Genomic DNA, 26,223 nt, shown 5'->3' with positions numbered 1-26,223 from the left:
ACTTTATCACTGAGCGTGATTAAGTTTGTCTGTTTCCCTTGCATAGATGAATTCAGTTTATTTAACTGTTCAAAAATATCAGCCAAATAAGCCAGAGTAGCAACCCATGAATTGTCATTCAAATAAGCTGCAAGTTGGGGATTTTTTTCTTCAAGAAACTCTTTCAAAGCATCACGCAATTCATAGAGTCTGTTAAAAACTTTCCCCCTCGATAACCAGCGAACTTCAGTATACATCAGTAACTGTTCATGTTCCAGCTCCATATCTAAACACAAGGCAGCAAAGAGGCGAGAATTCAGTGGACGTGTCTTGATGAAATTAACAATTTTTATAGCCTGGTTAAAAATAGACTTTAACTCGGCACTCATTTTTTTACATGCAAGACTTTCCCTATGAATCATACAGTGAGTAAATTTGGCAGTTGGCACATTTTCACGTACACGTTCCCACAAGCCAGTTTGTCTTCCTGTCATTGCTGCTGCACCATCAGTGCACACTCCAACACACCATTGCCATTCGATGCCATTGAATGTCATGAAATTATCAAGGATTTCAAAAAGTTCTGCGCTTGTTGTATGACCCGGGCAAGTTTTACAAAACAACAAATCTTCTTCAACTTCATTCACCCAAATATATCTCACATAAGCCATTAATTGTGCCTGGCCAGACACATCTGTCGATTCATCCAATTGAATTGCAAATTTTTTACAATCTTGTAGTCTGGAAATTAATTGTTCTTTAACATCACCTGCTGCCAATGTAATACGTCGTTGAATTGTGTCATTTGAAACTGGAATTGTTTTTAGTTTACTTGCTATGGCTTCGCCAAATATTTCTCGACACATATCTATAGCAGCAGGCATTATTAGAGTCTCAGCAATTGTGTGTGGTTTTCTCGCTTTTGCAATTTGAATAGCCACTAAGAATGATGCTCTTAAAGCTCTCTCGTTGACTTTTGTTGCTTTTGAGATGCATTCCTTCTGACTAGCAAGTGACTGTTTCTTACGCATAAAATATTCAAGTGGTTTTTCTGAGCAATCAGGGTGATTAGTTTTAAGATGTCTTTGTAGTTTTGCAGGTTTCATTGCTTCATTTGAAAGAGTTTGTGAGCATATTACACACTGTGGTTTAGGTTGATCATTTACTGTGACACATATAAATCCAAAACGCAAGTATTTTTCATCATATCGTCGTACGGTTGTTCGTCTTTTTTTTCAGAACTTCAGTTGTTTCACAGCCACTCGAGTCAGAGGAACTATCATCGTTTTGATTTTGTTCGTTTGTTTTTTTGGTTAGAAATTTATCCATTTATTTTTTTAAATTTAATTATTTGTACATGTACTATAATTTTTATAAGGTCTTTAAAATTTAAACTTGAAATACTTGAAATGCTAAAATGTCAACAAGCAGACGTGAGGTTTCCGGTGATGTGATTAAAAGTAAACATAATTTAAAACGAATTTCATATGTTGCAACAATTTTAGTGCTATTTAGCGATTAAAACAAACAAAATTAACCATATTAATAGTAAGAAAATTTTGTCATTATTAGTTTCCTGCGGCCATCTATTCTAGCGATCGAAATTGAATGAAATTAAAAAAAAGACAAAAATATATATTTGTTTTTTGTTTTTGTAGATTTTGTATGTTTTTAATTTAAAAAGCGCAATTTTAGACTCTGCTTGCGGACCACCAAGCAGGTGGCCGCGGACCACAGGTTGAGAACCACTGCACTATACAATGTACACAGTGCCTTTTAAGGCAGTCATACATGGAACACATGCGGCTTATCCTTTATCTAAGATCATTAGCACACAATTTGTCACCAAGTTAAAAGGGCTGCGTTATTTATATATATATATATATATTTATTTATTTATTTATATATATACATTTATATATGCACATTTATATACAATATTTATTAATTTATTTTTATTTGATCCCATAATTGTTTGTTTATTTATTCATTAATTCACGGAATCATTAGGATGTGCATGCATGTAGACAGGAAAGCTGTAACGTTTTTCAGCTGGTGCTTTGTGACTTCAACGAAATGAAAAAGAGCGAAGATGACAGATAAATGCACAGCGCATATTCTTGGAAAAAGGAGAGAGAGAAAGAAATATATTCATAGACGGACAGGAAAATGGACATAACAAAAATGCAAGATAAATAGCTTTTTAACTTTTTAAAAGAAGATGTGTTAAAATAGATAATAACTGGTCTTGAAGTTTGAAAATGTTCGGTGAACTACATTTGATGCCGTTTCAATCTATCTATTAACCCATCACTATGAGGCATTTTCTAGAATTTAACGTTAGCAATAACCTGCCTAGTTTTGTTGTTTAATTAAAATTTTTGAATTTAGTTCGTTTAGCTCGCACTTGTCAAATAACCGAAAAATATTTTTCTGCCGTGCGTCACCGCAAAGATGATAGGTAGAAGTATGATAAATGAGCATCACGAGGCCTGCCTGCCTTCTTACTTACAACTTTCTTCCAACTTTGATAAATCAAGCACTGAGAGTTTTGGCAACTCGGAGGAAGTTTGATAAATTGGTTTGAGTTTAAACTGAAAAATGAAAAAGTGTTTGTTAATAAATTTTTAAAGTTAGAACATGTAGCTTCACTGTTTAAAAATGATTTATTTTAGTAACAAAAACTGAACGTTAAACAAGTTTTGAAATAAAAATTTTGAACATAAAATTGGTTCAGATGAAATTAAAATTTTTGTGGCTTAAATGAAAAAAGTTTATTTACATTCGTTACGAATTCATGAAATAAATATCTCGTTGAATTTAGGAAATAATTCATGGACATTTGCGAAAATTAGAAAAATTATCGGTAAAAAGGAGATATATAAAAATAATATGACGTTTTTTGTAAAAAAATACTTAATTAGAGCCAGTTGTTGCAATAAATACCAAGTCGGAATGTATGCAAACAAATTGCGTTTGCAGATAGTGTATTATTTGTAATATTCATTGTGATATATAATACATAATTCATAAATCATACAGTGTGTGTATGTATGTGAGTGTATATGTATTTGTGGTTTGTATGTGTGTGTCTGTCTCTGTCCTGGTTATGACATTAAACTGACCCTCACTGCCTTGTGAGTGATGTTGGATCATCAAAGACTAGGCCCACCGCTTATAACTGTGGTTGCGTAAGGAAGGGCGTCCTGCGTAAAAATTAGCCAAATAAATTACTTATGATGACAGAAGTGACAATGGCCCTCAGAATGGCGTCGAGGGGTATTTCGGTTTCATCATAGGTAGCCAAACGGCAACCCCCGATCTCGGGGAAAATGTCGTCTAAACGTGTGTTGTTGTTGTTGTTGTCGTATGTGTGTGTCTGTCTGTGTGGTTGTGTCTGTGTGTGTGTTTGTGTGTGTGTTTGTGTGTGTGTGTGTGTGTGTGTGTGAATGTGTTATTTTGCCCACCATACATAATTTCATGGCAAACTTAATTATCTCACAAGTCCTCTGGTTATGAAGCCGTAGAATAAATCAAGTTGATAGTGGATTAATTCTCAACTTCATGGATCAAACGCTGTAACAACATTCTTAATTTATACCTATCTATTAATATCATAACTATATTTAACGCCTACCACAGTATTTTATTTATATATTTTATTTTTCTGTTCGTTTTATATTACTAGCAGCAGTAGTAGTAAAAGTAGTTGTTGTTGTTGTTTGTTGTTGTTGTTGCTGCTGTTGTTGTTGTTGTTGTTATTGCTGTTGTTGTTGTTGTTGTTATTGGTGTTGTTGTTGTTATGGTTGTTGTTGTTGTTGTTGTTGTTGTTGTGGTAGCGGCGGTTGTAGTAGTGATAATACTACTACAACTAGTAGTAGTAGTAGTAGTAGTAGTAGTAGTAGTAGTAGTAGTAGTAGTAGTAGTAGTAGTAGTAGTAGTAGTAGTAGTAGTAGTAATAGTAGCAGTATGTATTTCGTATTTTTTTGTTTTTCGTAAGCCAATTAAATAACCAAATTAAAATTAAATTATATAATTATCTGTGTGAAACCATAAAGATTCTGGGTTCGAAGATTTTAATATAAATTCTGCGTGAAACCATAAAAGTTAATTAGTGGACTCAAATTCTTGAGCAAATTTAAGAAATATATCTATTGAGGATTATAAGCGGAGAACATCGAGGAACCCCGTTTAACAAACTAGACCCCATCACCATCTGCTCCAACTTCGTTGTATACATAACATAACGGATGCATGACCTGAACTTAAAAAAGGGCATTAACCAAATGCCTCACTTTTGAATTTTTAAAAAAAATTTTTTGTCAAATTTTTGAAGATCTTGTCAAATTTTTGAAGTCCATGAAATTTTGTGGCCTCTAGTTAAAATTCACAAAAATGTTGCGTCAATTGGACACATAAAATTACACCAAATGGCTTCGCTTCCTACCGCCAACGCTTAAAACGGTCATCATCAAGCATAATTCTTGATAAAAATGGTGGTTAATCAGAAAAGTTTAATTTCATTAACCACGTTTAGATAATACAGTATTTTTATTTTTTTCTCTAGTTGTAATAACACTTAAAATGCCACTATGTAAAAGTGTCACGCTTCTTCCTTCACTTTCCTACCCGCGTCACAAAATTAGTGAAACTTTTAACACATATTTTTTAATCAACCATTTAATAAAACCAATTTTCGTTAATATGGAAGCGTATAAATGCATCAGTTAATAATAGAGCAACAAAAAAGAGAATTTCTTCTATGACGAGGTTCACTCAGTTTTAAATTATATTTTTATCAGTCTTATATTTTATTAAATGTTTTATTTTGTATTTTCTATTTTTTAGCTCTACTTCTTCCTTTAAAAGCCCTTTAGTCCTTATATATCTTTGTATATGGGCGTGAGTGTTTGTTTGTGCGTGTGTGTGCGTGTGCTTACGTGTGTGTCGTTTGAAATAAAGAAATTAATTATTAACGTTGCAAGGTGAATAAAGATTCCCACTTCACACTTCAAACATCTTATCCTACGCACATGACGTTTGGTAGTTTTTGAGTTTTCCGCAGACGGCATCCGAACAAGTTCATTACCCAAGAAGGAAGAGCGCAAGACAGCACTGCAACCGTCTGAGCTAACTCGCCAAAACGAAAGCTATCTCCCAATCTTCCACGTTTCAAATTAAAACTTACTGAGAATATAAATTAACTTTCAGCTGGCAATGCAACAAATTTTTACTATTGTACGTTGTTTCGTTTGACTGGCAATTGAGTTTTATGACACACTCCTCCAATAATTTAATACATTCTCATCTCACTGCTCACTGCTTCCTGCACACTACTTCTAACAATGACTTCAAACAACTCAACCAACTTAATATATAAATAATCAAGTTTATAAATAACATTATATATAAACTACAGCATATATTACAGAAAATATAAAAAGATTTACACATCAAAAGATTAAGTAAAATGACGTATTAAGAAATGTATAAAATGCATCAACGAGTTATGCAGGAGGGGTTCTTCACTGCAATTGTATTTCATGGCATTTTCATGTAACGCTAACGAGTATGCGTGATGTAAAATGTTTGAAGATGGCAATTAAATAAATTGAACCGTTCAAATTGGTCTTTCGGGATGTTCATTAATTGGAAATGTTTCTTTGCTCAACTAGTTTTTATTTCTATCTTATTAATCAATGAACTTCTTCTAAATAATTAAACTTGTTCGTGTTCAATGATTTGAAATATGCTACATCTCATTGCATGCAATAATTTTAAATATCTATAAAAATAATTTTAAAAGTAAATTTCCACGATTAAATTTCGATGAATTGAATTCATAATTTTGCAAAAAAATTACAACCAATGAGAGGAGCGGATGGATAGATGGATGGATGGATGGATGGATGGATGGATGGATGGATGGATGGATGGATGGATGGATGGATGGATGGATGGATGGATGGATGGATGGATGGATGGATGGATGGATGGATGGATGGATGGATGGATGGATGGATGGATGGATGGATGGATGGATGGATGGATGGATGGATGGATGGATGGATGGATGGATGGATGGATGGATGGATGGATGGATGGATGGATGGATGGATTGTTGGACGGACGGACGGACAAATAGATACATAGATATAGATATATAGATAGATATAGATTGATGCACGTTCTCATCTTGCCTATGCATCTCATGCTTACTTCGCGCTGTTACCTTTCTGATAGAAATAAGCGGATAATCTTTAAAATTTGGTCTTATGTAATAGGTAACGCTTGCATACGTTAAACGCGTTGATATTTCATTTTGTACACACAGCATATTTGCACGCGGTGGGAAATGACAGAGACAAGATGTTTCCAAGGAATGATATGCAAGGGTGCGCAGACCATCGGCACCTGTGTTTGTTTGCTTTTCTCCTTCTGAAACATTCAATGCCTCGAACTTCAAATGTTTCATTTGCACATGTACTGAAGATGCATCGTTTATTTTTTTTTATCTACCATATCTGTCATTGTTTCGTTTCTCTTTCTAAAATAATGTTCCTTTTAATGTTTTGTATCGCATTACAAATAAAACTTTTTTAAAATAATTTTTTACTTTGAAACAAAATTCATAAGCCTTTCTTTCTTAGGTTTTGAAAAATTTTCTTCTTTGACATGATCTTTAAAGTAAAACAGAAAATATAATTTTGTTTGTTCTTTATAAAAAAAGACTAGTAAACTTCTTTCATCATTACATTTACTTGTTTCAAATATTAACTATATACATTTACGTAAACATTTGAAGCTGAGAGCAGCACACAATTAATACCTCTCTCGGCCACTCAGTCGACATCAACCTTCAAAGAAATCATTATTTCTTTCAAGAATGTTGAAGAATTTACATTCAGATAAATATTTATGGCATTTATTTCATGGCATAATATAAAAACTGTGAAATTGTTTTTCATATTTGACGGCAACCTAACTCTTGCTTAGGCAAGATAACAAGAAAATATGATAGAATAAATGAAGCGTTGTGCAATGTGCCTGTGTCATTTTATCCCCTCTAATTTTTTCATATCGTGTTGTTACGCACGGAAACATTTATCTTGTGTTGTGACTTCATTTTTGATTTCCAGTTCAAATTTTGTTGCCTGCAATCTTCACACGTACGTACTCGCATTATTGAATTCATTTGAAAATTTTGATTATTTTCAATATTAGCAAAATGTGTGCCGATTAAATCTTATTTAATAGATAATATAAACGTAAATGTTTACCCAATCTGATCAACTAACGATTTACTCTCTATTAATTACTTATGTGTAAAAATGTTCTAGCCTTAAATCAAGAATAAATGTATCTTCAAATGATTCTTAGCATAAAGAAATATAAAGAAGGAAGGGAGAGAAGACACTTCAGGTGAAAGTGCCTTTCACCTAAGTCATATTTTGTTAACTCTACATTGGTTTGTCATTCCCAACGGCTTTAAACTTTCGCATTAGTGAATTTGGCATGTGTCATGAATTTTTTAGATATCAGGAAATAGGAAAAGTTAGCAGCCAAATAATAATCATCGGACAATGTGAAGACCGCCTTAATTGGTGTAATTAATAAATAGATTGATGTACTTAGTATTTCTTACGGTTTTTTCTTTGTATTCCTCAAAGATATCGACAATAAACAGACAAAGTATTGAAATACACGTGAAGAAACGCATCACACACATGTAGTTTACATAATTTATAAATTAATTGTCTATACTAACGACGGTTGAATGTTTCTTCAGAAAAGATTCGACATAAAAACTTGTTAACAAACTTTTTGTATGGTCGGACAAATATTATCCTTGCTCCGAGTGAGAAAAAATTTGAGCAAAGCATAGCAATATTGTACATTCCAATTAAAAACATTTTATGCAAGTTATCTGAATTTATTAACTGCACAGTTGCATCACTGCAGAATTCTTTACAAATGCAGCTCTTAGAGGTTTTGTCTGATGATGGCATTCATGCAAATATTTCTCATATGTTTACGCTCTGTTTCTTATTTATGCACTGTTTTATATTTATGTTTTAAATGAAGTATTTCATCAAAAAAGTTGAGCAAAAATTTATTGTTTTCACTTTTCTTGCATCTAAGACATTCGGAATAAATAAAATAGCCAACCTGCAGATGCCAGGTGATATACAACAATCATTTCTAAATGTTATTTGTTAACATTCTTTTTTGCAGAGCCAGTATGATGCGTGCTCCAATAAATTCATTAAGTACATGGGCCACTCTTCTTAATATTTATTATCCTGCGTGCGCATGATGTTATCTATGGCACTCACGTGTGAAACTTGTGGGTGTGCACTGTATATAAGTGTGCACTGTATACAGAATGAAATTTTAAAAAATTTCAAGTTTTTACATTGTCACATTTTTCAGTTTTATTTGAAATAATTAATAAAATAATTTCAATAATTCATAGAAAACATTGCTGAAAAAAAGTCTTAAAAAATTAAACAAAAATAATACACTAGCTCTTTTTTTAAAACTAATTCTTTCATTTATAAATGTACCCGACCAAAAAAGATCGAAAATTTATAACAATACGGAATTATGCGTTGTCTGTTTGAGCTGGCCTTCCTTAGCGACATGGAAGTCTGTGCCGTGTAGTTGCGGGGCGATTCTCAGGGCAATTCGTAGAATGCTGATAAGGAATTTATGTTTTTTGACTACTTTTTACTTTTTGATTTGGCGTTTCTCAGGCCCGCGCTTTTTTCATCTTTGTCATGTTTATGGTTTTATTTATAAAGTCTATATCGATGTTTTATTGTTCTAATTCTTTATTTTTGGTTTTAATTTTTTCACTTTAGTTTGTCCCTTGGTGGGTTGGTTCATTTATTTATTTAGTTGATTGTTCATTTTTGTGTTTTAGTTTAAAATAGCTCGCCTGTTTGTTTCTGTGTAAGCAACATAAGGAAAATTTTTATAGCCTTGTAGAACACTTCTTCCAAAGGTTTTCATAAAATTAAAGTTTCAACCTATCAGTCAAAATATAAATAAAAGTAGACTGATGTTCGTTATGCAGTTAGTGAGATGCTGATGATTCCATCGTAAATTTTTATTTCATCGAACGAATCAAAATTCAGCGTGCCGACCCCTATCAAGGACGGGTAAGAGGTTTGATGGCCATGAGGCAACGGTGGAGTGGAGGTTTTTATTCATTTTCAGAATAAAAAATGGAGTAAAACAAATTAAATATGCTTGGAAAAACGGGAAAGTTGTTGACCTATCGTAATTTTTATATCTTTTAAATTTATTACTGAGCCCCATTTTTAATTAGTTAATTAGTTAACAATCACTCATTTCTTTATTTATTCATTAATTCATTCACTTATTCATTCATTTACTAAAAAGTGTATCAACATTGCAATCGATAAAATATTTAAGCCGATATTCTTGATAAATCGAAAAATTAAATTTAAATGATAAATAGTGCCTACCCTACTGCAGTAAACACTTTCATCATTTAACATTTAAAACCCAGAAATAATCTCTACAATAACAATATAAAAGATATGAATTTATAAGATATTTTGAAATTTAAAAGCCATGCACTTGATTTTACAATTCACAAACAAAAACACCGAGAATAAATTATTTAAAAAAATTCAAATAACCCAACAAAATCAGCTTGAGTTTGAAATTTGTCAAGCACTTTCAAGTTTAATTTAGAATTTATAACATTCATACATGGATATAAATTTATATAATAAATATATATAATAAATATATATATATATATCTATGCATTCACATGCAAGCAAATAAAAATGTTGAATGTGAAACCAAATTTTATGACATGTTCAGAATTTAGAATGTATGCAGGTGCAGCAAGTAATTTAGTCTCCGTGCCTCAGCTTGTTCAGTTGCGCTCATTATCAGAAAGTTCATTAAGTCTTTAATCCGAGGTTGTTTTAATATATAAGGATAATGATGACGACGATGAGGAGAAAGAAAATGATGAGGATGGTAATGAGGATGATTAGAGTGATGCTGTGTGTACTGTAAATGACAAAACTTACAGATGCGTTCATAGGCATTAACTTATAATGAAACAGAAATTAAAGACTTGGGATTTGTTTAAAAAAACAGAATGAATAGTTTTAATTGGTTATAAAAATCGAACTGAAGTAAGATGAAATATTTTATCACAAAAATGTAAATAAGAAGGCAGCCGTAAACATGAAAAAGTAGCAGAAAACATTACAGATAGCGATAATGATGACCAAAACCTCCGCGGACATTTATACAAAGATTTTCATCTAATCGATGCTGCAATATACATTAGAACAAATTCATACAAAAACGCAAAGATATATGCGATCGCTATTAACTGAATTTTCATGCCAATGCAACCTGGTTTCGTGTTTGGTTAATGGTTTATTGAATGGAAAAATAGTTCTGTAGACCCTCCCTGTGTAAACATTAGACTCTCTCTCAGCGCTAATGTGTTTAATTACCTCGGCTGCACGAAACGCCAGTCAGCTTATATTATTGTTTGCGTAACACTGAAACGTTAAGTTGATAGTTTTAATCTGTCAATTATTTTGATGAATGTTGTATTGATAGTTCTAATACGTCAAATTGTTTGATGTATGCAACGCACTGGGTTCACGTTAATTATTTATTTACAAAATGTCGTAACATTTTTGTGCTTTAATGTAAATTTTTCAACTTCAAGAATTTTTTTTTTAACGATACAAACAAAGTTCTTCTTTAGCCACTGAAACTTTTGCACTTGAAATAAAAAAACGAGCACACACACAAACACACTTGCCCTGGAGTCTTTCTGCTTTGCTGAAACACTTGGCATTTCATGTAATTATGAAATATACTTTATATAAGAAGTTTTCACGTGGAAATAATTTAATTTCATTGGATTGGTTTAAAAATTTTGTGCATGTCATATTTTAGTTGCGCTTGAAATGGGTTGTGAATCTTGTTATGGCTGAATTTCAATTCAATAACATTTTGAAAGATGATGGAACTATATGAGAAATAATTTCAAAGTTAATTAACTGTAAAATTTTAATGTACCTTTATAGGAAAACAATAACTAAATGATGGTATTAATATCAATCATACTAATAATATATAAATCTAATTTGTTGTCAAAGGTTACATATAAACACTCATAAAAAAATGATATCATTTAAAAATCCAAGATTTTCTGAACAAAATTGATCAGGTGAAGTGAAAAGGGTTTCCTTTATGCAGCAGAGGAGTTACTCGTGCGGCGATATCTCTCCAACAGAAACAGAGGCCGACCTATTCAAGGACGACGACGACAACATCGACAGCCTCATCTGCTGCGACTACGACGACGACGATCCAGACGCTGAACTCTACCACAACCAGCAGAGGAGTCTACGGCGTCGAACCCACCAGCAAGTTCTCTCAGCCCATCCTCATCATTCACAGCAGCAGCACCATCCTCGCCATTATCATCCCTATCGTCCCTACCCCCAAATGGCGACAATGCAACAAAATGTCGATTACTACTCTTTTGCTCATGAAGAAGGTTTAAAATGTACTTTGGCATATTTCTGATTTCTGACTCATTAAAACGTTCAAGGCAAATTTTTGACAATGTTCTAATTAGAAGATTAGGACTTTTAAATAAACGTGAACCAATTAGCATAATAGATATTATATAGCACGATATATATTTAATGCAAACAAATTTGTTTGAATGTCACCAAAAAATTCATCCGGCTGATAAGCTCTGATTTGACAAAGAAAATAATTTTGTCAAGAAAATTTTGTCCAGTCAACACAAAAATGTAATCACAATAACTTAACAATCTTCACTTTTATTTTGAAAACTAAATTATTTACACGACAATTCACTAAATTCAACAGCTACAAACAAAACGTGCAATAACTGTTTATTGCCGAGAAATTGTAAAAGTCTGTGTTCTATAATAAAAGTTAACTTTGAATTATTTGCGTAATCAAATATTTAAAAACAATTTTTATTTAGTAGGGCAGACATATTTTTGTCGGAATGACATAATATAGTATATTTTATTTAAAATGTTAAGAATTAAAATTATGTAATAATACGGCAATAAAAATAATTGCATGAAAAAACGTTAGACATTTAATATTCAATTTATTGAAAGCTTTTCTAACTTAACTACTCAGGTTTCAAAAATAAAAGAATGCCACCTGCATACTGCGCCCCGAAATCAAATCTTCAGTACGAGTCAACGATAGATCGTCGGCAAAATTGGCTGAAACAAAAGCAACGAAGTAAATCATCGGACTTTTCCTGGAGATCTGGCATGTGGAGTCCCGTAGATGACAACAACAAAGTTCTCATCATAGTTCCTTCGTCAAACAGAAATAAAAATTATAACGCAAACCAGATTAATAAAATAAAACTACCTGCCTTTTTCCAAATGGACAGTGGATCGTCGTACGAATCAAATGATCCCAATGACCCAAATAAAATGGTTCAAGACAAAGAAAAATTAATTGTTCAACCTGTTCAACATCAAAAAAAACCTTATAATCAATCGCTCAAATTGGTAAACGATCAACTGCAACGTGATGAACGACCGCAATCTTCACCATATAGCCAACAAAAACAATCAAGTCCCAGCACCAAAGTAACACGCTTATCTCCGATGGAAAATTTCGACAGATCGCACGTAATGAGATTGTCGCCGCAAACAGAAATCAGCAAAAAATTAAAACTGAATAGGCAACATTTCGCGAACCAAAACAAAAGTCATTCTTTAGATTCCAGCTTTGACGATCATGGCAACCAAAGAAATTCCATTAATACAGCCAGCTCTGGGTCCGTTTTGAGTGCTGAAAATAGTTCTTATTACTCAAACGCTCAATTAGATGTTGGAGACAAACGCAAAAGATTTATGATGAGCAACGAAAACAAATCGTTTGAAGTTCGGGAACCGTTTGTCACTTCACCAAATCATTTATTGCAGGCATACAATCAGCTGTCCAAATATAAAGAACGAAAACAACTAAAAACTACTGACTTATTATCGAAACAAACAAGTGAAAGGTTGCGAATAAGCAACGAGGAAATAAAAAATATGAGACTAAAAGATAAAAGTCCCGATGGATCTGTGACTTCTATGAAGAAAAGTGAAAACAAGTTGAAATCAGTTCTTTCGCCATCATCCAGAAATTCTACTGCAATAGATTTAGAAAGAGAAAAAAGAATAACTTTTTCGCAACAGAAGAGTTTTTCATACGATGTGCCGAGCATGCAACCCAAGCCAGCTGCCCAATTTCGCAAACAATCTGAGCCCATCGTAAGCAGTACATATCGAATGCAAACTTCACGAAATCGATACATGGCACATCCTCCTTTATCAATGATGTCTCACAGTCCTTATTCAAACGCTAATAAATTTGTTCAGTCCCTTGATGTAAGTTCGTCCGGCTCTAACTATTCAAGATCTCCTACAAATCGGTCGCCACACATTGCAAAAACCCAACAACCGACCGTTGAAATATTCATCACTTACGAAAACGATCAACCAGCTCAAGAAAACGAAGCGTTGCCATCAATGAGACGACAGAAATACTGCACGCAACGTAGCCAATCGTGTGAAACAAGTAATAAGCAGCAAGTAAATATTAAAAGGCCTTCAATGAGTGAACAGTTGTTGACCGTTTCGTCCAGGGTTAAAAGAGATTATTTAAATCAAAATGAAATGCAAGAATTTGAAACGCAGGTTTCACAGTCAATACGCTCAGGTGTTACGTCACCAGTCATGCTCAAAACCAAAAACATTATGAACGCTGCAGAAAATAAAAAATTGCAATACTCTTATCAAAAGTCCCAATCATGCGAGGCGACCGAAGATTACTATTTGCAAACATCTAGCCAACCATTCCACATTCCACCTCGAGAAATGCGTAACTTAACCGGTTATCCAAAGTTACTACGACAGTTCGCAAAGTCTGATATGGAAGTAGAGCCAATTTACGAAAAAGATTCATCAAATTCAAGTAAAGAAGCAACTGACCCACCAATAATTAACGATCAACAGACTCAGCAGTGTCAAGCCACTCAATCGACACAAGATGCCCAGTATCAAAACCAGATTAATGAAAAAATTAGAAATAACGATATGATAGAGCAAAGGAGATCAAACACAAACCGACAGAATGTTCAACTTAGCCATAAAATTACTCAAACCGTTCCAACTCAGGCACAGCAGATACAAATGAATGAAAAATATCAGATGCGTGAATATCCACATCCAAGCTCCAACCGTCTCGCTGATGTTATTGATAATTCATCTGCCTATGTCAATCAAGTAGAAAATTATTATCGTCAAAAATGGCCAGCAGGGTAAATTTACCGTATGTGTTTTTTGTATGTGTAGATCGCCCCAAAAAACATTTCTAAATGATGTAACAATTTTAAGTTGTATTCTATGCACACCAACACAATGATTTTGTTGTTAAATGATAACCATGAATGCATATTTTTAAGTCCGCCATCCTCACGCCGCTGAGAAATACTGTCCACGCTACTATCAATAAATGTGTAAATATAAATAAATATACAAAAATTTGTACAACACCATATACGTAAAATTCAATTTAAAATTTTTCAAAGGATGCAAGAGAATGTACTACTAACAACCCGAATGACGAGCCAAGAAGAAAGCCAAATGGTTTCTGATGGAATTGTCAAGTGGCGCAGAAAACTGCCTGAAGTCGATTCGGCTGTGGCTAACGAAAAATTTGAGAGGCTGATGGAGAGAAATAGGAATTGGGTGGAGCAGAGAAAAATTAGCTTTCAACAAAACGAGAACCACCGTTATTTTCAAGTTCATTTAGACGAGAAAAGAAACATTTTCGGACAACAAAAAAGTTTTTCTTACGAATCCGAACATTATCCGAAAATGAGACAAATAAATATTCGACCCACTGAAGCACAAGCAGCTTCTCACAAAAAGCCTACGCTGGTCGACAGAAGAGTCATGTTGATTGAAAACAAGCGAAAAAGTTACTCCTTAGACGAGAATGTTCCAGCAAACTGCACCACACAAACGAATAATTTATGCGAAAGTCGATCTAGAGGCAGGGACGAACCTAACAGACCAATTAACACCGCATACAATCCACCCTCAGCCCGAGATACACCCATTCAAAGCCGTTACAATTATTCTCAAGAAGTAAATATTGATAGACGATATTCAGAAGCCATTAAGAACATAGAACCTCCGCTCTATGCGAAGTCACCAACACAAAATGTGATTCAACGATCCACCGCAGCTGAGAAGCAACGCCATTCAATGGTCAAACCGCAGAACAAAAGACTCGTCATGCTTCACGATATGAAGGCATTGAACGACAATGACGACAACCTTAACGGAAACCAATTTAAATCTGAAATAATAAAAACTCGAGAAGAATTAATTGCAGAAAAAAATAAAATGTTGAAAAAGCGTATCAGTTGTAGGCTACCGCTGAGCAAACTTTTATCGAAATTTAGAATGGAACGTGTTAAAAAATAATATGATGAAAAACCCCATTTTTGGGTTAAATAAAAAACATTGTTAATAGATGAAATATTAAATTTTAAATATTTAAGAATATGTTGGTCGTTATCGATAGATGGAGACACGACAATCGAGTAGGAACCGTTCAATGTTACTGTGTTTCTGCATTCAAAGCTTGTTCATTCGTCGTTTTGTACGTGTGTTACATTGTGATTTCTAGGTAATTTTTAAAAATTACTATTTTTATACAATATCTTTTGAACTCATGTCACTTGTGCTATGTATATTGTTATTTTTTTATAAACGTTTTGAATCTTGGAAAATAAAAATTCGTGTATAAATAAATATTAGCAATTGTTTGTATTATCATATCACAAAACATCAGAAGATTCAACAATTATTACTCTACATAATTGCCGCCCACATTCTAAACTGCTTATTTACATATAACCATCCATTCAATACTAACTACACTTATCACTCATTCACTAAAAAATTATTATCATATTTCTTATCATCCCATCATTCACAATCCATCTCGAGTGCAGAGTCTGCATCATCCACTTCGTCAGAAACATGCCTGCAGAAAAAAATTAGTCAGTGAACGACATGATTTCCATATATCAAAATGAATTTTTAAATTTAGCTCAAAATTTTTTTAGAATCGAAAGTTGTTTAAAAAAATATTTCTAAAAGACACAAACTTGTTATTAACAACTTGGCTGAATCGGTTGACTTGACAAAGATAATTTACAAAAGTTGATTTGACGAGCAACTTTTTTACCCGAGCAAAGTGTCTTTCTACAAATTTTGTTAAAAATGGTTTAAATGATTTGATAAATAAATAAGTTTACAAAACAAATTATATATATATAAAATAATAAATTCCACTTTTATTAATTCTAAGACAAGCAACTAAATTATGGATACAAGTAAATACAAATTGTTGTATGTTTCGTAAACTTGCCTGTGTAGGGAATCATTCCTTCGACCAATTTTTTCGAGTTGCTCAACTGCAACAACTGCGATTGTGTGTAATGACGCAGTAGAAAATTAAGTACATGCTGAGCCACGAGACAGTTCTTTGAATTTTGATTCCATGCGATAGTGTAAGCTATGAGTTGATCTGAAAATTTTTTTTAAATGTTTTCCTCGTAAAAGTAAGCATATTTAATAAACTTGCATAAACTAGCTAACAAAATTTTTCCTACACACGATTAGGCAGACATTTTTAAACAAGGTTAACTACTTACATTATATACATTAACCGCTTTCGACAGTTAAGAAAGTTGAGAAAATCATTATGACCAAACAAATAACAGTCTGCCGAAATTGAGAATTAAAATAAGAAATATAGAAAAAGCTGTGAAATGAAAACGACCATAAATGTTAATTTGTCGATTCACGCACCTGTTAGAACGTTTCCAAGTCCTTCCAAATGCTTCTTTATGTCGCCTTCACTGTTTAACAAACCTGAAGTGTGGTGCAATATTCGAAATGAGTATCAATTGATACTAACTGAAAGTAAAAAAACTTCAAATTCTGAGATTATATTATCAATAAATTAAAGAAAATGTAAACCTTTTAGAATTTCCAGTGTCCGGTTTGGCTGGTTAAGACTTATTGCCAGTGCAAGAGCCTTTCCAAACTGTTTGGCTTGAAGATAGTTTGACAGTTCCTGCTCTCTTCAAGTTCAATTTGATTTGAATAGTTATTAATTAATAATTATAAAAGACAAAAAAAAAATAATGTTATCGACTGTTTACAAATTTCAATCTTAATCGTAGTCACTAAAAAATCAATCAGCCAGCTTCTATCTTAATTTCGAGGATAACAATTTTTACGCTAAAGTTTAGCGTAAAATTTGTTGTCGGCTAAACAATAACAATTGATACGGAAAAAAATTAACGACGTGAACTGAGGCTATTGGCAATTTCGGTAACATCGTCGTAGCTAAAACATTAATAGATCATCCTTCAACGTGTAAACCTTGAAATGAGAAGCAATTCAAATAAATAAAGATCTAGCAATGAAAAATTAAAGAAATGTACAAACTTAATTGTAAGTTCTTGAGATTTGTTGAAGGCTTCCTGCCTCTCATCTTCGGTGACGTCCTTTAAAAAGTTTCGAATTTATTGAAATATCAAGGGGCCATCATACCATCTTTAATATTTAATAGTAACAAATTCATATCAGACTGACTGACTAAAGTTATGCGTATGTAATGCACTCAGTTAATAAAAAGTTTTTATTAAATATTTTAAACGGTCATAGAGCGTGAAAATTTCGAATAAGTCTGTTTTTTAAAGTTAATCGGAGTAGAGCGAGGGAAAAAAAAGCTACATTTTTATCACTTCATCTCAATAATTTATTCCTTCAATATATAGTTCTAGCATTAAATCGATACAACAAGCAAATAAAGGTTTATATAATAAACTAAGTGAAATTATTACAAATCACAAGTTATACACAGAAGAAATATGAATTGATATAAATTAATGAGGTTGGAATTCAATAAAATCTTAATAACGTTAAATGATGAAAACCTTCCAATAAGTTATGGAGCCATCACCAGCCCCAGTGGCCACCCTCTCTCCTGATTGGTCAGTACACATGGCCCACACGACGTTGTCATGGGCATCAATCGTTTTCACGCATTCATTCGTTTTTACTGTCCACAGTTTCATCAGTCCATCTGATCCACTGCAGAATTTCATGAACTATTGCGATATACATGCACCTACCACACAATCTACATCATACATCTACAAAAGGTACAGCAAAATTTAGTACGAGACACTAAAATTTGAAATACCAACAAACCAAAACATAACTCAACACACACGACGTTCACCACACGATGTGACGCAAGCAAAGAACATAGAATGCTAACCATGACAGAAGTTGCATTCCCCTACTTATGAATGCGACCTTCAAAATGGCACTCTCGTGACCTTCAAATGTCTGGAAATCAGTAATATAAAACATTGCCAATATTGTAACGTATCAATTATCATCATTTTCATTATGTTAGTATTTTTATTGCTAATGTTACAATAAGTGCTATGCGAATAAACTTTTGAAAGCAGTGGAACATCACAGAAAGACAAAATATTAATTTTAATTTCTTCCATAAATGGCTAATAAAAATCTAGGTCATAAAATCATTACTTAGTTTTACTTGTTGAACCGCTATATCTATGTTACAACTCTGGTAACAATGAAAATAATCTCCCACACATAATTATTCATTTGAAGTTTCAGTTCACTATAATAGACATAATACTAATTTTTAGTTATAGAGGTTTCAAGTTTCCATTAGAGTGCTATTCTGCCATCATCCCTTCTACATCCCAAATGTTGTAATGTACGAAAACATTCAATTATCCTACAGTTCAGTTTAGCAATTCCAAAAATAAAATGAGAAGCATAAGAGAAAGTGCAGACCTTGATGCATGCAAATGAGGAGATGTCCCAGAGTTTGATAGTAGCATCAGCTGAAGATGTGGCGAGGATCTTATCGACGTTGGAAAACTGGACACACCAGACTCCTCTCTTGTGTCCCTTGAAGCTGCCCAGCAAGTTTAAACCAGACCGACTCCACAGCTGAACCATTGTCGTGGTGTTGAGTTTTAAAAACATTTATAAATGAAATCTTGATTATAGCAAACCAACAAAAAAAGTGCTAAATTAAAATCAATATAAACCCGAGACCCAATATAGTTGTCTTTGAACGAACGTAAATAATGCATGCAACGAGTGAAATAGTAACCTATTTTAATAAACAAACATAACTCTATCTGAGATGAAATACGAATATGAATGAAAAAATAAAAGAAAACAGAAATTAATAATGAAGAATATTTCGTTTAATGAGGAGGAAGGAAATCTACCCACCTTGGCAGTTCGATCTTTCGACCCAGATGCGATGAACTTCTGGTCAGGAGACACGCAGACCGAATTGATATCTTTCTCGTGACCATCAACGGTCAGTTTAGCCTTCACCTTCGAGCTGTCTGAACTGAACTTCCAAAGTTTCAAAGTTTTGTCATTTGAGCCAGATACAATGAAGAATGCTAGAGAAGTAGATTGCCTGTAGGATGGCAGATGTGCCGTGGTTGTGTTCTTGATGTCATTTTTTAATTGTAGTAACTATTAATTCAATCAATAATCATTTCTGAATATTGTACAAAGCTTAATTATATAATCCAAATCATGTAAAATCTATGCATTTCTTGTATGCAAAAAAATATCTAAATATGGTATCGTAAAACATTTCGGTCAAACAGTAAATGATTTTTCAATCTGAGATAATAATTTTGTCACGTTGATAAGAGGGCACCAACTTCTCACTCGGTAGGAGTTTGAGGAGTGCGACAGAGGTGACAGTGTGAAGATGACCTCCACCTCGACAGATGAACTGCAGATGTGGAGGATCCCCTTCCTGCAATTGCCATACGCCTACTGTGTTGTCCTGTTGTGTGGTGGAAATATCAAGTATCATGCATCATTTCATGATATTTATCAATCAATTAATCTTCGTTTAGCGTCCAGAGACCCAGTTGCCCCGAGGTAGGACGTATCATGATATCTATATATCATATGTGAACAGATGAATTAATGAAAATAACTTTAAATATTAGAAACTACTGAGAAACTATTCGAAGTGAACATTTTCCAATGATACAAACCTTCGATCCAGTGACAACATAATACTTCCCGGATATTTTCAAAGTGTCCATGGATACGATGATGTCACTATGGCCAGCATTAAGAGAACAAGACCAGCATTTCGTGTTGTACAGTTTCAACTTGCTTGTGTTACTGGCAACTACGAGGTATTTGTTTTCCTCAACACTTGAAGCATCATTTGAGCCAGCTGAAGAACTGGCTTCTATGAACTTCATGTCCAAAATTTGGTCATTGTTACCTACAAACTGCCATTAAAAAATCAAACAGCTCTTTAAATAATTTCAAAATTTTACAGGAAGATATGCAAAATTAAAATATATTTCAGCTAGTTTTTTGTAATTTTATAGAACTTATTAGACTATAGATACAAAAACATATAGAAAAAGCCACCAAGCATCTGGTTATATTGTATACAACAGATCAAATCAACTCGTGATAACATTTCTCAAAAGAAAAGAAACATGAAAAGTATTACCAAATGTTTAGCAAGTAAAAATGTGAAAAATGAAACTACCAAGCCTTTCATTAAATGGTTATTCAATATAATGATAATAAAATCAAATTATGCTTTCTACCAAATAAGACTCACCCAAAAATTTGATAACTTGAATTAATCTTTCCTAAACATTTAAAAAAAACCAGTGACAAGAATGAAGAACCTACTTGCTTATGTACAGAGAGGTTGGATGCATTGATGAACATGATGTTCTGGTCGACGGTCACCACAACAAACATTCCCGACACAAAGAACAACTGGGAATATCCTTCTGAAGACTGCTCGGTTTCATCGCTGCTAACAGTTTTCAACGATGTCTCGTCACTATTTGTCAGCTCCTGTTGTTGTTGTTTGGTTGAGGCTACACATAATCCAGTCTTTGCATTCCATACTGACAAATTAGCTGGATAAATATCAAGATGTTACAGGAGATATCACTGTATTAATCGTGCAATGAGTTGATTTGATCTGTTGGATATGATAACAGAGCATGCTACCATATGGATCAACTAAGACAATAAGCTTTAAAAATAAACTAGCATTTATGAACATAATGTAGCAAAATATTAAATGGTCAAAAAGTGAATGTTTGTGTGTCCACACAAATTAGTGATATAAATATAGAAAGACCAACCATCACTCCCGACAACAGCAAAGTGGTCATCTGACTTGTCGTCAACACAGGCAATCTCTGACAACTCTTTAGATAGAGCAGGTAGAAGGAGAAGGGACTCTATGGACTGCAAGAAGAAATTAATATTTCTAATTCATTTCATCTTCAATCTAAATTTACGGGTTTTATTTTCAATCAGGTATTCACAATGAAGTGATTATACCAATCAACAACTCACTTCAAAAATGGGGATGGTTCTTTTTGACTTTTCTTTCAGATTCCATATCAGAAGAACTTTATCTCGACTTGAACTGAAATGAAAAGAAAGAGAAAATATTAATTGAATATTCCAATATAAACTTAGACTCCAATCGCCAAATATATGTATAATCATTTTAAGTTCAAACATCTTTTATGCAAAGAGTACTAAATATAAAACTTGATCATTTTTTTATAAAAATAAAATCACTGAGATGAAAATTAATAAATAAATATATAATAAAAAACTAAATGATTTTATTGACTACAGTCATTACATTAATAATTTGAATGTTACTCAAGCAACTTATATAAATAGATGTTAGCTAGAAATCTTTTCAAAGGAAGAAAACTAAAAATATAATTAATCTGAAAAATTACGAACCTGTATAAAAAGTTGGAATCGTGTGAGAATTGAACTGAGGTGACGAGACTAAAGTGACCTTCAAGGGACCTCAGACAGTCGTGAGTTCTCAGGTCCCACATCATTATATGGTAGTTGTCACTGCAGGTTACCAGCTGGTAGCTGTCATTCTCGTTGAACTTCACAAGGCTGTCGGCATTCACCAAGACACAAAAATTAACAACATTATTTTATTATCATCCGAAATAACTTTCTGGTTAGTGGGCTAAATACCATCTTCAGCAATAATAACATAAGCAATGTCTTACATAAATTAAAATGTAACATTATTCATCTACAAAGAATCAATGAGAAATAGAAAGCTTAATATTTTTCTTGGTTGATGATATAACTTAATGAAGCAGACGACTTCTTTTAAATAGATAAAAATCATTAGTCCCCATTCAAATGGCTAAAAAAATGTACAGTAGATCAGTTACCTATCAGACTGAAGCCACAACTAATGAACAAAGAAGATAGAAAAATAACTTTTGTTTAAGAACCTGACAACTCCAGAATGCTTCCTGAAGTAGTTGGTGCAATATTTCTTAGCAAGGTCCCAGACTTTAGCAGAGGAATCAGCACTGCCAGTGCACAACAAGGTTGATGTTGAATCAAAAGCCATCGTTGAGATAGGTCCTACATGGTCAGACTGTCAAAAAAAATTAATCATTATTTTAAATCAAATATAGAGCTACTTTACTTTAAGTTATTAACTAATCTAAAATAGTGAACCCTGCTCACCTTCCACGTCCTTACAAGACTTCGACTCTTAAAATTCCATTGCCTGAGTATGAATTCTTTATTTGATGTGACCAGGTGCTATAAATATATATTACATATTTAAATTGTATTGCCATATTTATTGTACACACACACACACACACACCCACACACACACACATATATATATATATACATATATAAAAGCATGCATATAAATATGAATATAAATATACAAATGTTCCAAATGAAATTCTTACCTCATTATCAGGACTAAGCGTGAAGCAAGTGATGCACGAATCATCTTCCTACAATTACAACAAAATTATTATACCACCAAAAAACAACATTTATAAAATTGGAAAAATATATTTAATTATATTATATAATAACAATTCCAAAAGTAAATAAATTGTATGGGACAGTGATGTGGTTGTATTTAAGTACCATTTCCAAGGACTTGCACTTGACACCCATGTACTTTTACATGTCTCGCATTTATACTTGAAAGTGTACAAGTACAGCATACCGTTACTTTTATCTTTAACAGTACTATGCATAGTATCAGATTACAGCGTACAACTCTAAGTCATTCATTGTACAATCTTATTAAATATCTTTCTATTCACACAGTTATAACATATTTAAGTCAGCCTGCTAAACAGATTAACATGTTTTGTAGTAACCAATATTTCTCTACTGAATGCAAAAGATGAATGAACAGCAGCATAGAATCACTGATGAACAAGACTTTGGTCTTGTCAGGACAGTTAAAAAAATAACGCCAATCCTTTTCAATGGATGGGAAATTATCTTATATAGCCAGCCAGATTTCAACTCAGTTATTTTAAACAGAATCAGCCAAGGCAGTTCAACAGCCACATATCACAAGATTAAAATGTTTGACTGCACAAATGTACAACATGTCCAAGTACAATTGACTTTTGGAATAATTTAAGAAAAAGTATGCTTCGATTCTGTTGATACATACATTTACTGTACACATTATTTTCTGCCCTTGAAGTCAAGAATTCTTACTAAAACTTTAGATATGAAACTTGTATTAAAAATCTAGCTCTTGCTATTTGCACTTGAGACCCGAATAAAAGATAGAAAACAGTTGGAATGCTATGGTAACAATAAAGGGCATTTGCATTATTTTTCCAAACAGAATTTAAATGTTAACGTGGTTTTATGTCTTAATACATATATAATTTTATGTAATTATCAAAATGCATTTTATTTTCTACAATCTATCTACTCACAAACCATTCTATCAAAAAACACAATATTTAGAAAAGAAATGAAACAAATGAAGTATAAAAGATGTACATGAGAGAAGAAAGATTCCGTGAGTCCAGTGGATACGTTGAAAACGTTCACCTGGTTCTCCATGCCGCACAACAAGTAATTTCCATCCTTCGTTATCTTTAAAAGTATTTAATTTAATATTCAAAATCAACTGAAGATTATTATGATTTTTAATCAAAAATTAACTCTATTAAATCAGACTTAAAAATTGAAATTTGAAAACCTTAAATTAACAAATTTCAAATGAAAAAATTTCTAACTAGCAATAACTAAAACTACTATTTAAACATTTTGGTAATTAACAACTAGTTAACATTAAAAAAAATAAAGAATAACCACCTCAATTTTTCCATTTGTGAAAAATTTCTCAAGCTTGTTCACAGGAGCATAACTACAAAAAATTGACAGTTATATTAACAATGAAATTGAATGTCATCCAATCAAAAAGATGCTAACATGAAATCAAAATCATAGCTATTTGCAACATCAATAGCAGATATATTACATGCTAAACCCTGCTCTACAAGTTTGGAAACGAATAGGTACTCCATATAAATGAAAAAAAAGCTATAATTTTGCAATTGTTTTCAGTTCTTTTGTTCTTAGATTTGGAATGTAATGTAACTTGTAGGCAAATACAAATGCCAAATCAAATGTTCATCCTGTACCAAATCTATATTGATACATATTCCTGTGATTTCCATTTATTGTTATTATTAACTAGTAACAATAAATGGAAATCACAGGAACAAAGGCCTGGGTTATACAAATTTCCTATATAAACTGCAACCAGTGCTGGATTATACAAATTCTGTATATAAACTACAACAAATGCTGAAAATGACTGAAAAATCAAAATAGGTCCTATACAATCGAGAATGAATTGGAAAACTATATATTATTGTAACTTTAATAAAATAATGACAACAAGAATTTGGTTAGAAATATTAAGAAATGTAATAAAAAACTATCCAACACTAGGAATTCTGTAGATTTCATAAATTATTGCATATATATATATATATATATTATATATATATATATATATGCAGTAATTTATGAAATCTACCGAACTTTTAGTATTGGAAAATTTGGTAGATTTCTTAAGTTACTGCATTAATTATGGTCTTTTACCAGCATTCTAAAATATCTAGAACCAACCAAAGAAACTTAACAGGTGAACATAAGTCATAAATGTGATCAACGAATGTTCCATTTTTTTGTGAGTAAATAGCAAAGTACCAACGCTAGAGATTCGGTAGATTTCATAAATTACTGCATTAATTTAATTAATTTAATAATATTCATATTAATTAATGATTAATAATTAATATGAATATAATTATGGTTACCGTTACAGTAAAGGCGTTACTGGACCATTGTTTTTGCTTTATTTTATTTTTATTGACCACACAAATGTCATAAATCATAAATAAATAAATAACTACATAATTAATAAAAGAAAAATTCTTTCTGAAAAAAGCAACTGAAACTTGAAAGTTTTTATTTTTTAAATTTTAAAAGATTAAATTAAAAGACAAATAAATATCACTCACTTTGCTTTCACTTTTAAGTTTGACATTCTAAATACGTCAAATAGAGCTGATTGCTAAATAAATTAAATATTTACTTATTTTTCGACTTATTAACTTTGCAAATTTATTGCGGTTGAAATCTAAAAAGATCGTGACCAGCCCTTATGTTGATGATTCTAATATCGTTCGCGATAAACACATGCTTTAATTTGAACTACCATAGAGCTAATACCATAAAATTTTATAAATATGTATCATGATCATATAATTAGAATAACAGTCTGTTACCAAAATATATATACATTAGAGTATATTATATATATATATATATATATATATATATATATATATATATATATATATATATATATATATATGTTCATAATAACTTTCGGGTGACTTTCAAATAATGGATTTATGCAACCAGCGGTCAACAATAAATGTTTGAAAAATATTTAATTTGATGCGCGTGGTGATCCGCGAAATGTTGGCTATAGCTTTTCACCCCATGCTACCATGTAGTCCTGAGTGGTCAAAGCTAAAATATAAAAATGCAACAACTTTTTGGCCAACATTCAAGCCAACAACTCCATTTTAACTTGAATCTATAATTCAATGGTTGTGAACTTTGAGGATGATAATTTGTTTATTTCAGCAACAATTAT

The 26,223-nt window shown here is 32.3% G+C and overlaps 3 protein-coding genes across 3 annotated transcripts; 1 reads left to right on the top strand and 2 right to left on the bottom strand.

Annotated features, from left to right (window-relative positions):
* Positions 1–1,974: 1,974 nt before the first annotated feature.
* On the bottom strand, positions 1,975–6,454 carry HELRODRAFT_170202 (hypothetical protein; the record flags this gene model as incomplete). Its single annotated transcript, XM_009016034.1, has 5 exons — positions 1,975–2,098; positions 2,331–2,334; positions 2,492–2,573; positions 3,233–3,376; positions 6,212–6,454. 5 exons carry the CDS (start codon positions 6,452–6,454, stop codon positions 1,975–1,977), a joined length of 597 nt encoding a protein of 198 aa, XP_009014282.1.
* An 8,215-nt stretch (positions 6,455–14,669) lies between these two features.
* On the top strand, positions 14,670–15,542 carry HELRODRAFT_170200 (hypothetical protein; the record flags this gene model as incomplete). The annotated part of the gene is made up of 1 exon (XM_009016033.1): positions 14,670–15,542. The coding sequence occupies one exon, from the start codon at positions 14,670–14,672 to the stop codon at positions 15,540–15,542; it is 873 nt and encodes a 290-aa protein (XP_009014281.1).
* Positions 15,543–15,819: 277 nt separating this feature from the next.
* HELRODRAFT_191008 (hypothetical protein) lies at positions 15,820–25,770 on the bottom strand. The gene is made up of 22 exons (XM_009016032.1): positions 25,580–25,770; positions 24,363–24,414; positions 24,045–24,140; positions 22,973–23,020; positions 22,734–22,811; positions 22,493–22,641; positions 21,972–22,139; positions 21,567–21,639; positions 21,350–21,455; positions 20,883–21,118; positions 20,219–20,464; positions 19,874–20,001; positions 19,425–19,620; positions 18,975–19,133; positions 18,421–18,491; positions 18,074–18,230; positions 17,583–17,641; positions 17,109–17,212; positions 16,938–17,000; positions 16,495–16,653; positions 16,232–16,328; positions 15,820–16,107 (listed from the first exon to the last, which is right to left on the bottom strand). The coding sequence occupies exons 1-22, from the start codon at positions 25,603–25,605 to the stop codon at positions 16,050–16,052; spliced, it is 2,529 nt and encodes an 842-aa protein (XP_009014280.1). The 5' UTR covers positions 25,606–25,770; the 3' UTR covers positions 15,820–16,049.
* Positions 25,771–26,223: the final 453 nt, after the last annotated feature.

Source organism: Helobdella robusta (genome assembly GCF_000326865.2).
Source record: "Helobdella robusta unplaced genomic scaffold HELROscaffold_17, whole genome shotgun sequence".
NCBI classification, from domain to species: domain Eukaryota; kingdom Metazoa; phylum Annelida; class Clitellata; order Rhynchobdellida; family Glossiphoniidae; genus Helobdella; species Helobdella robusta.
The sequence above is the reverse complement of the archived record's forward strand: the minus strand, read 5'-3'. Positions and strand labels throughout refer to the sequence as shown.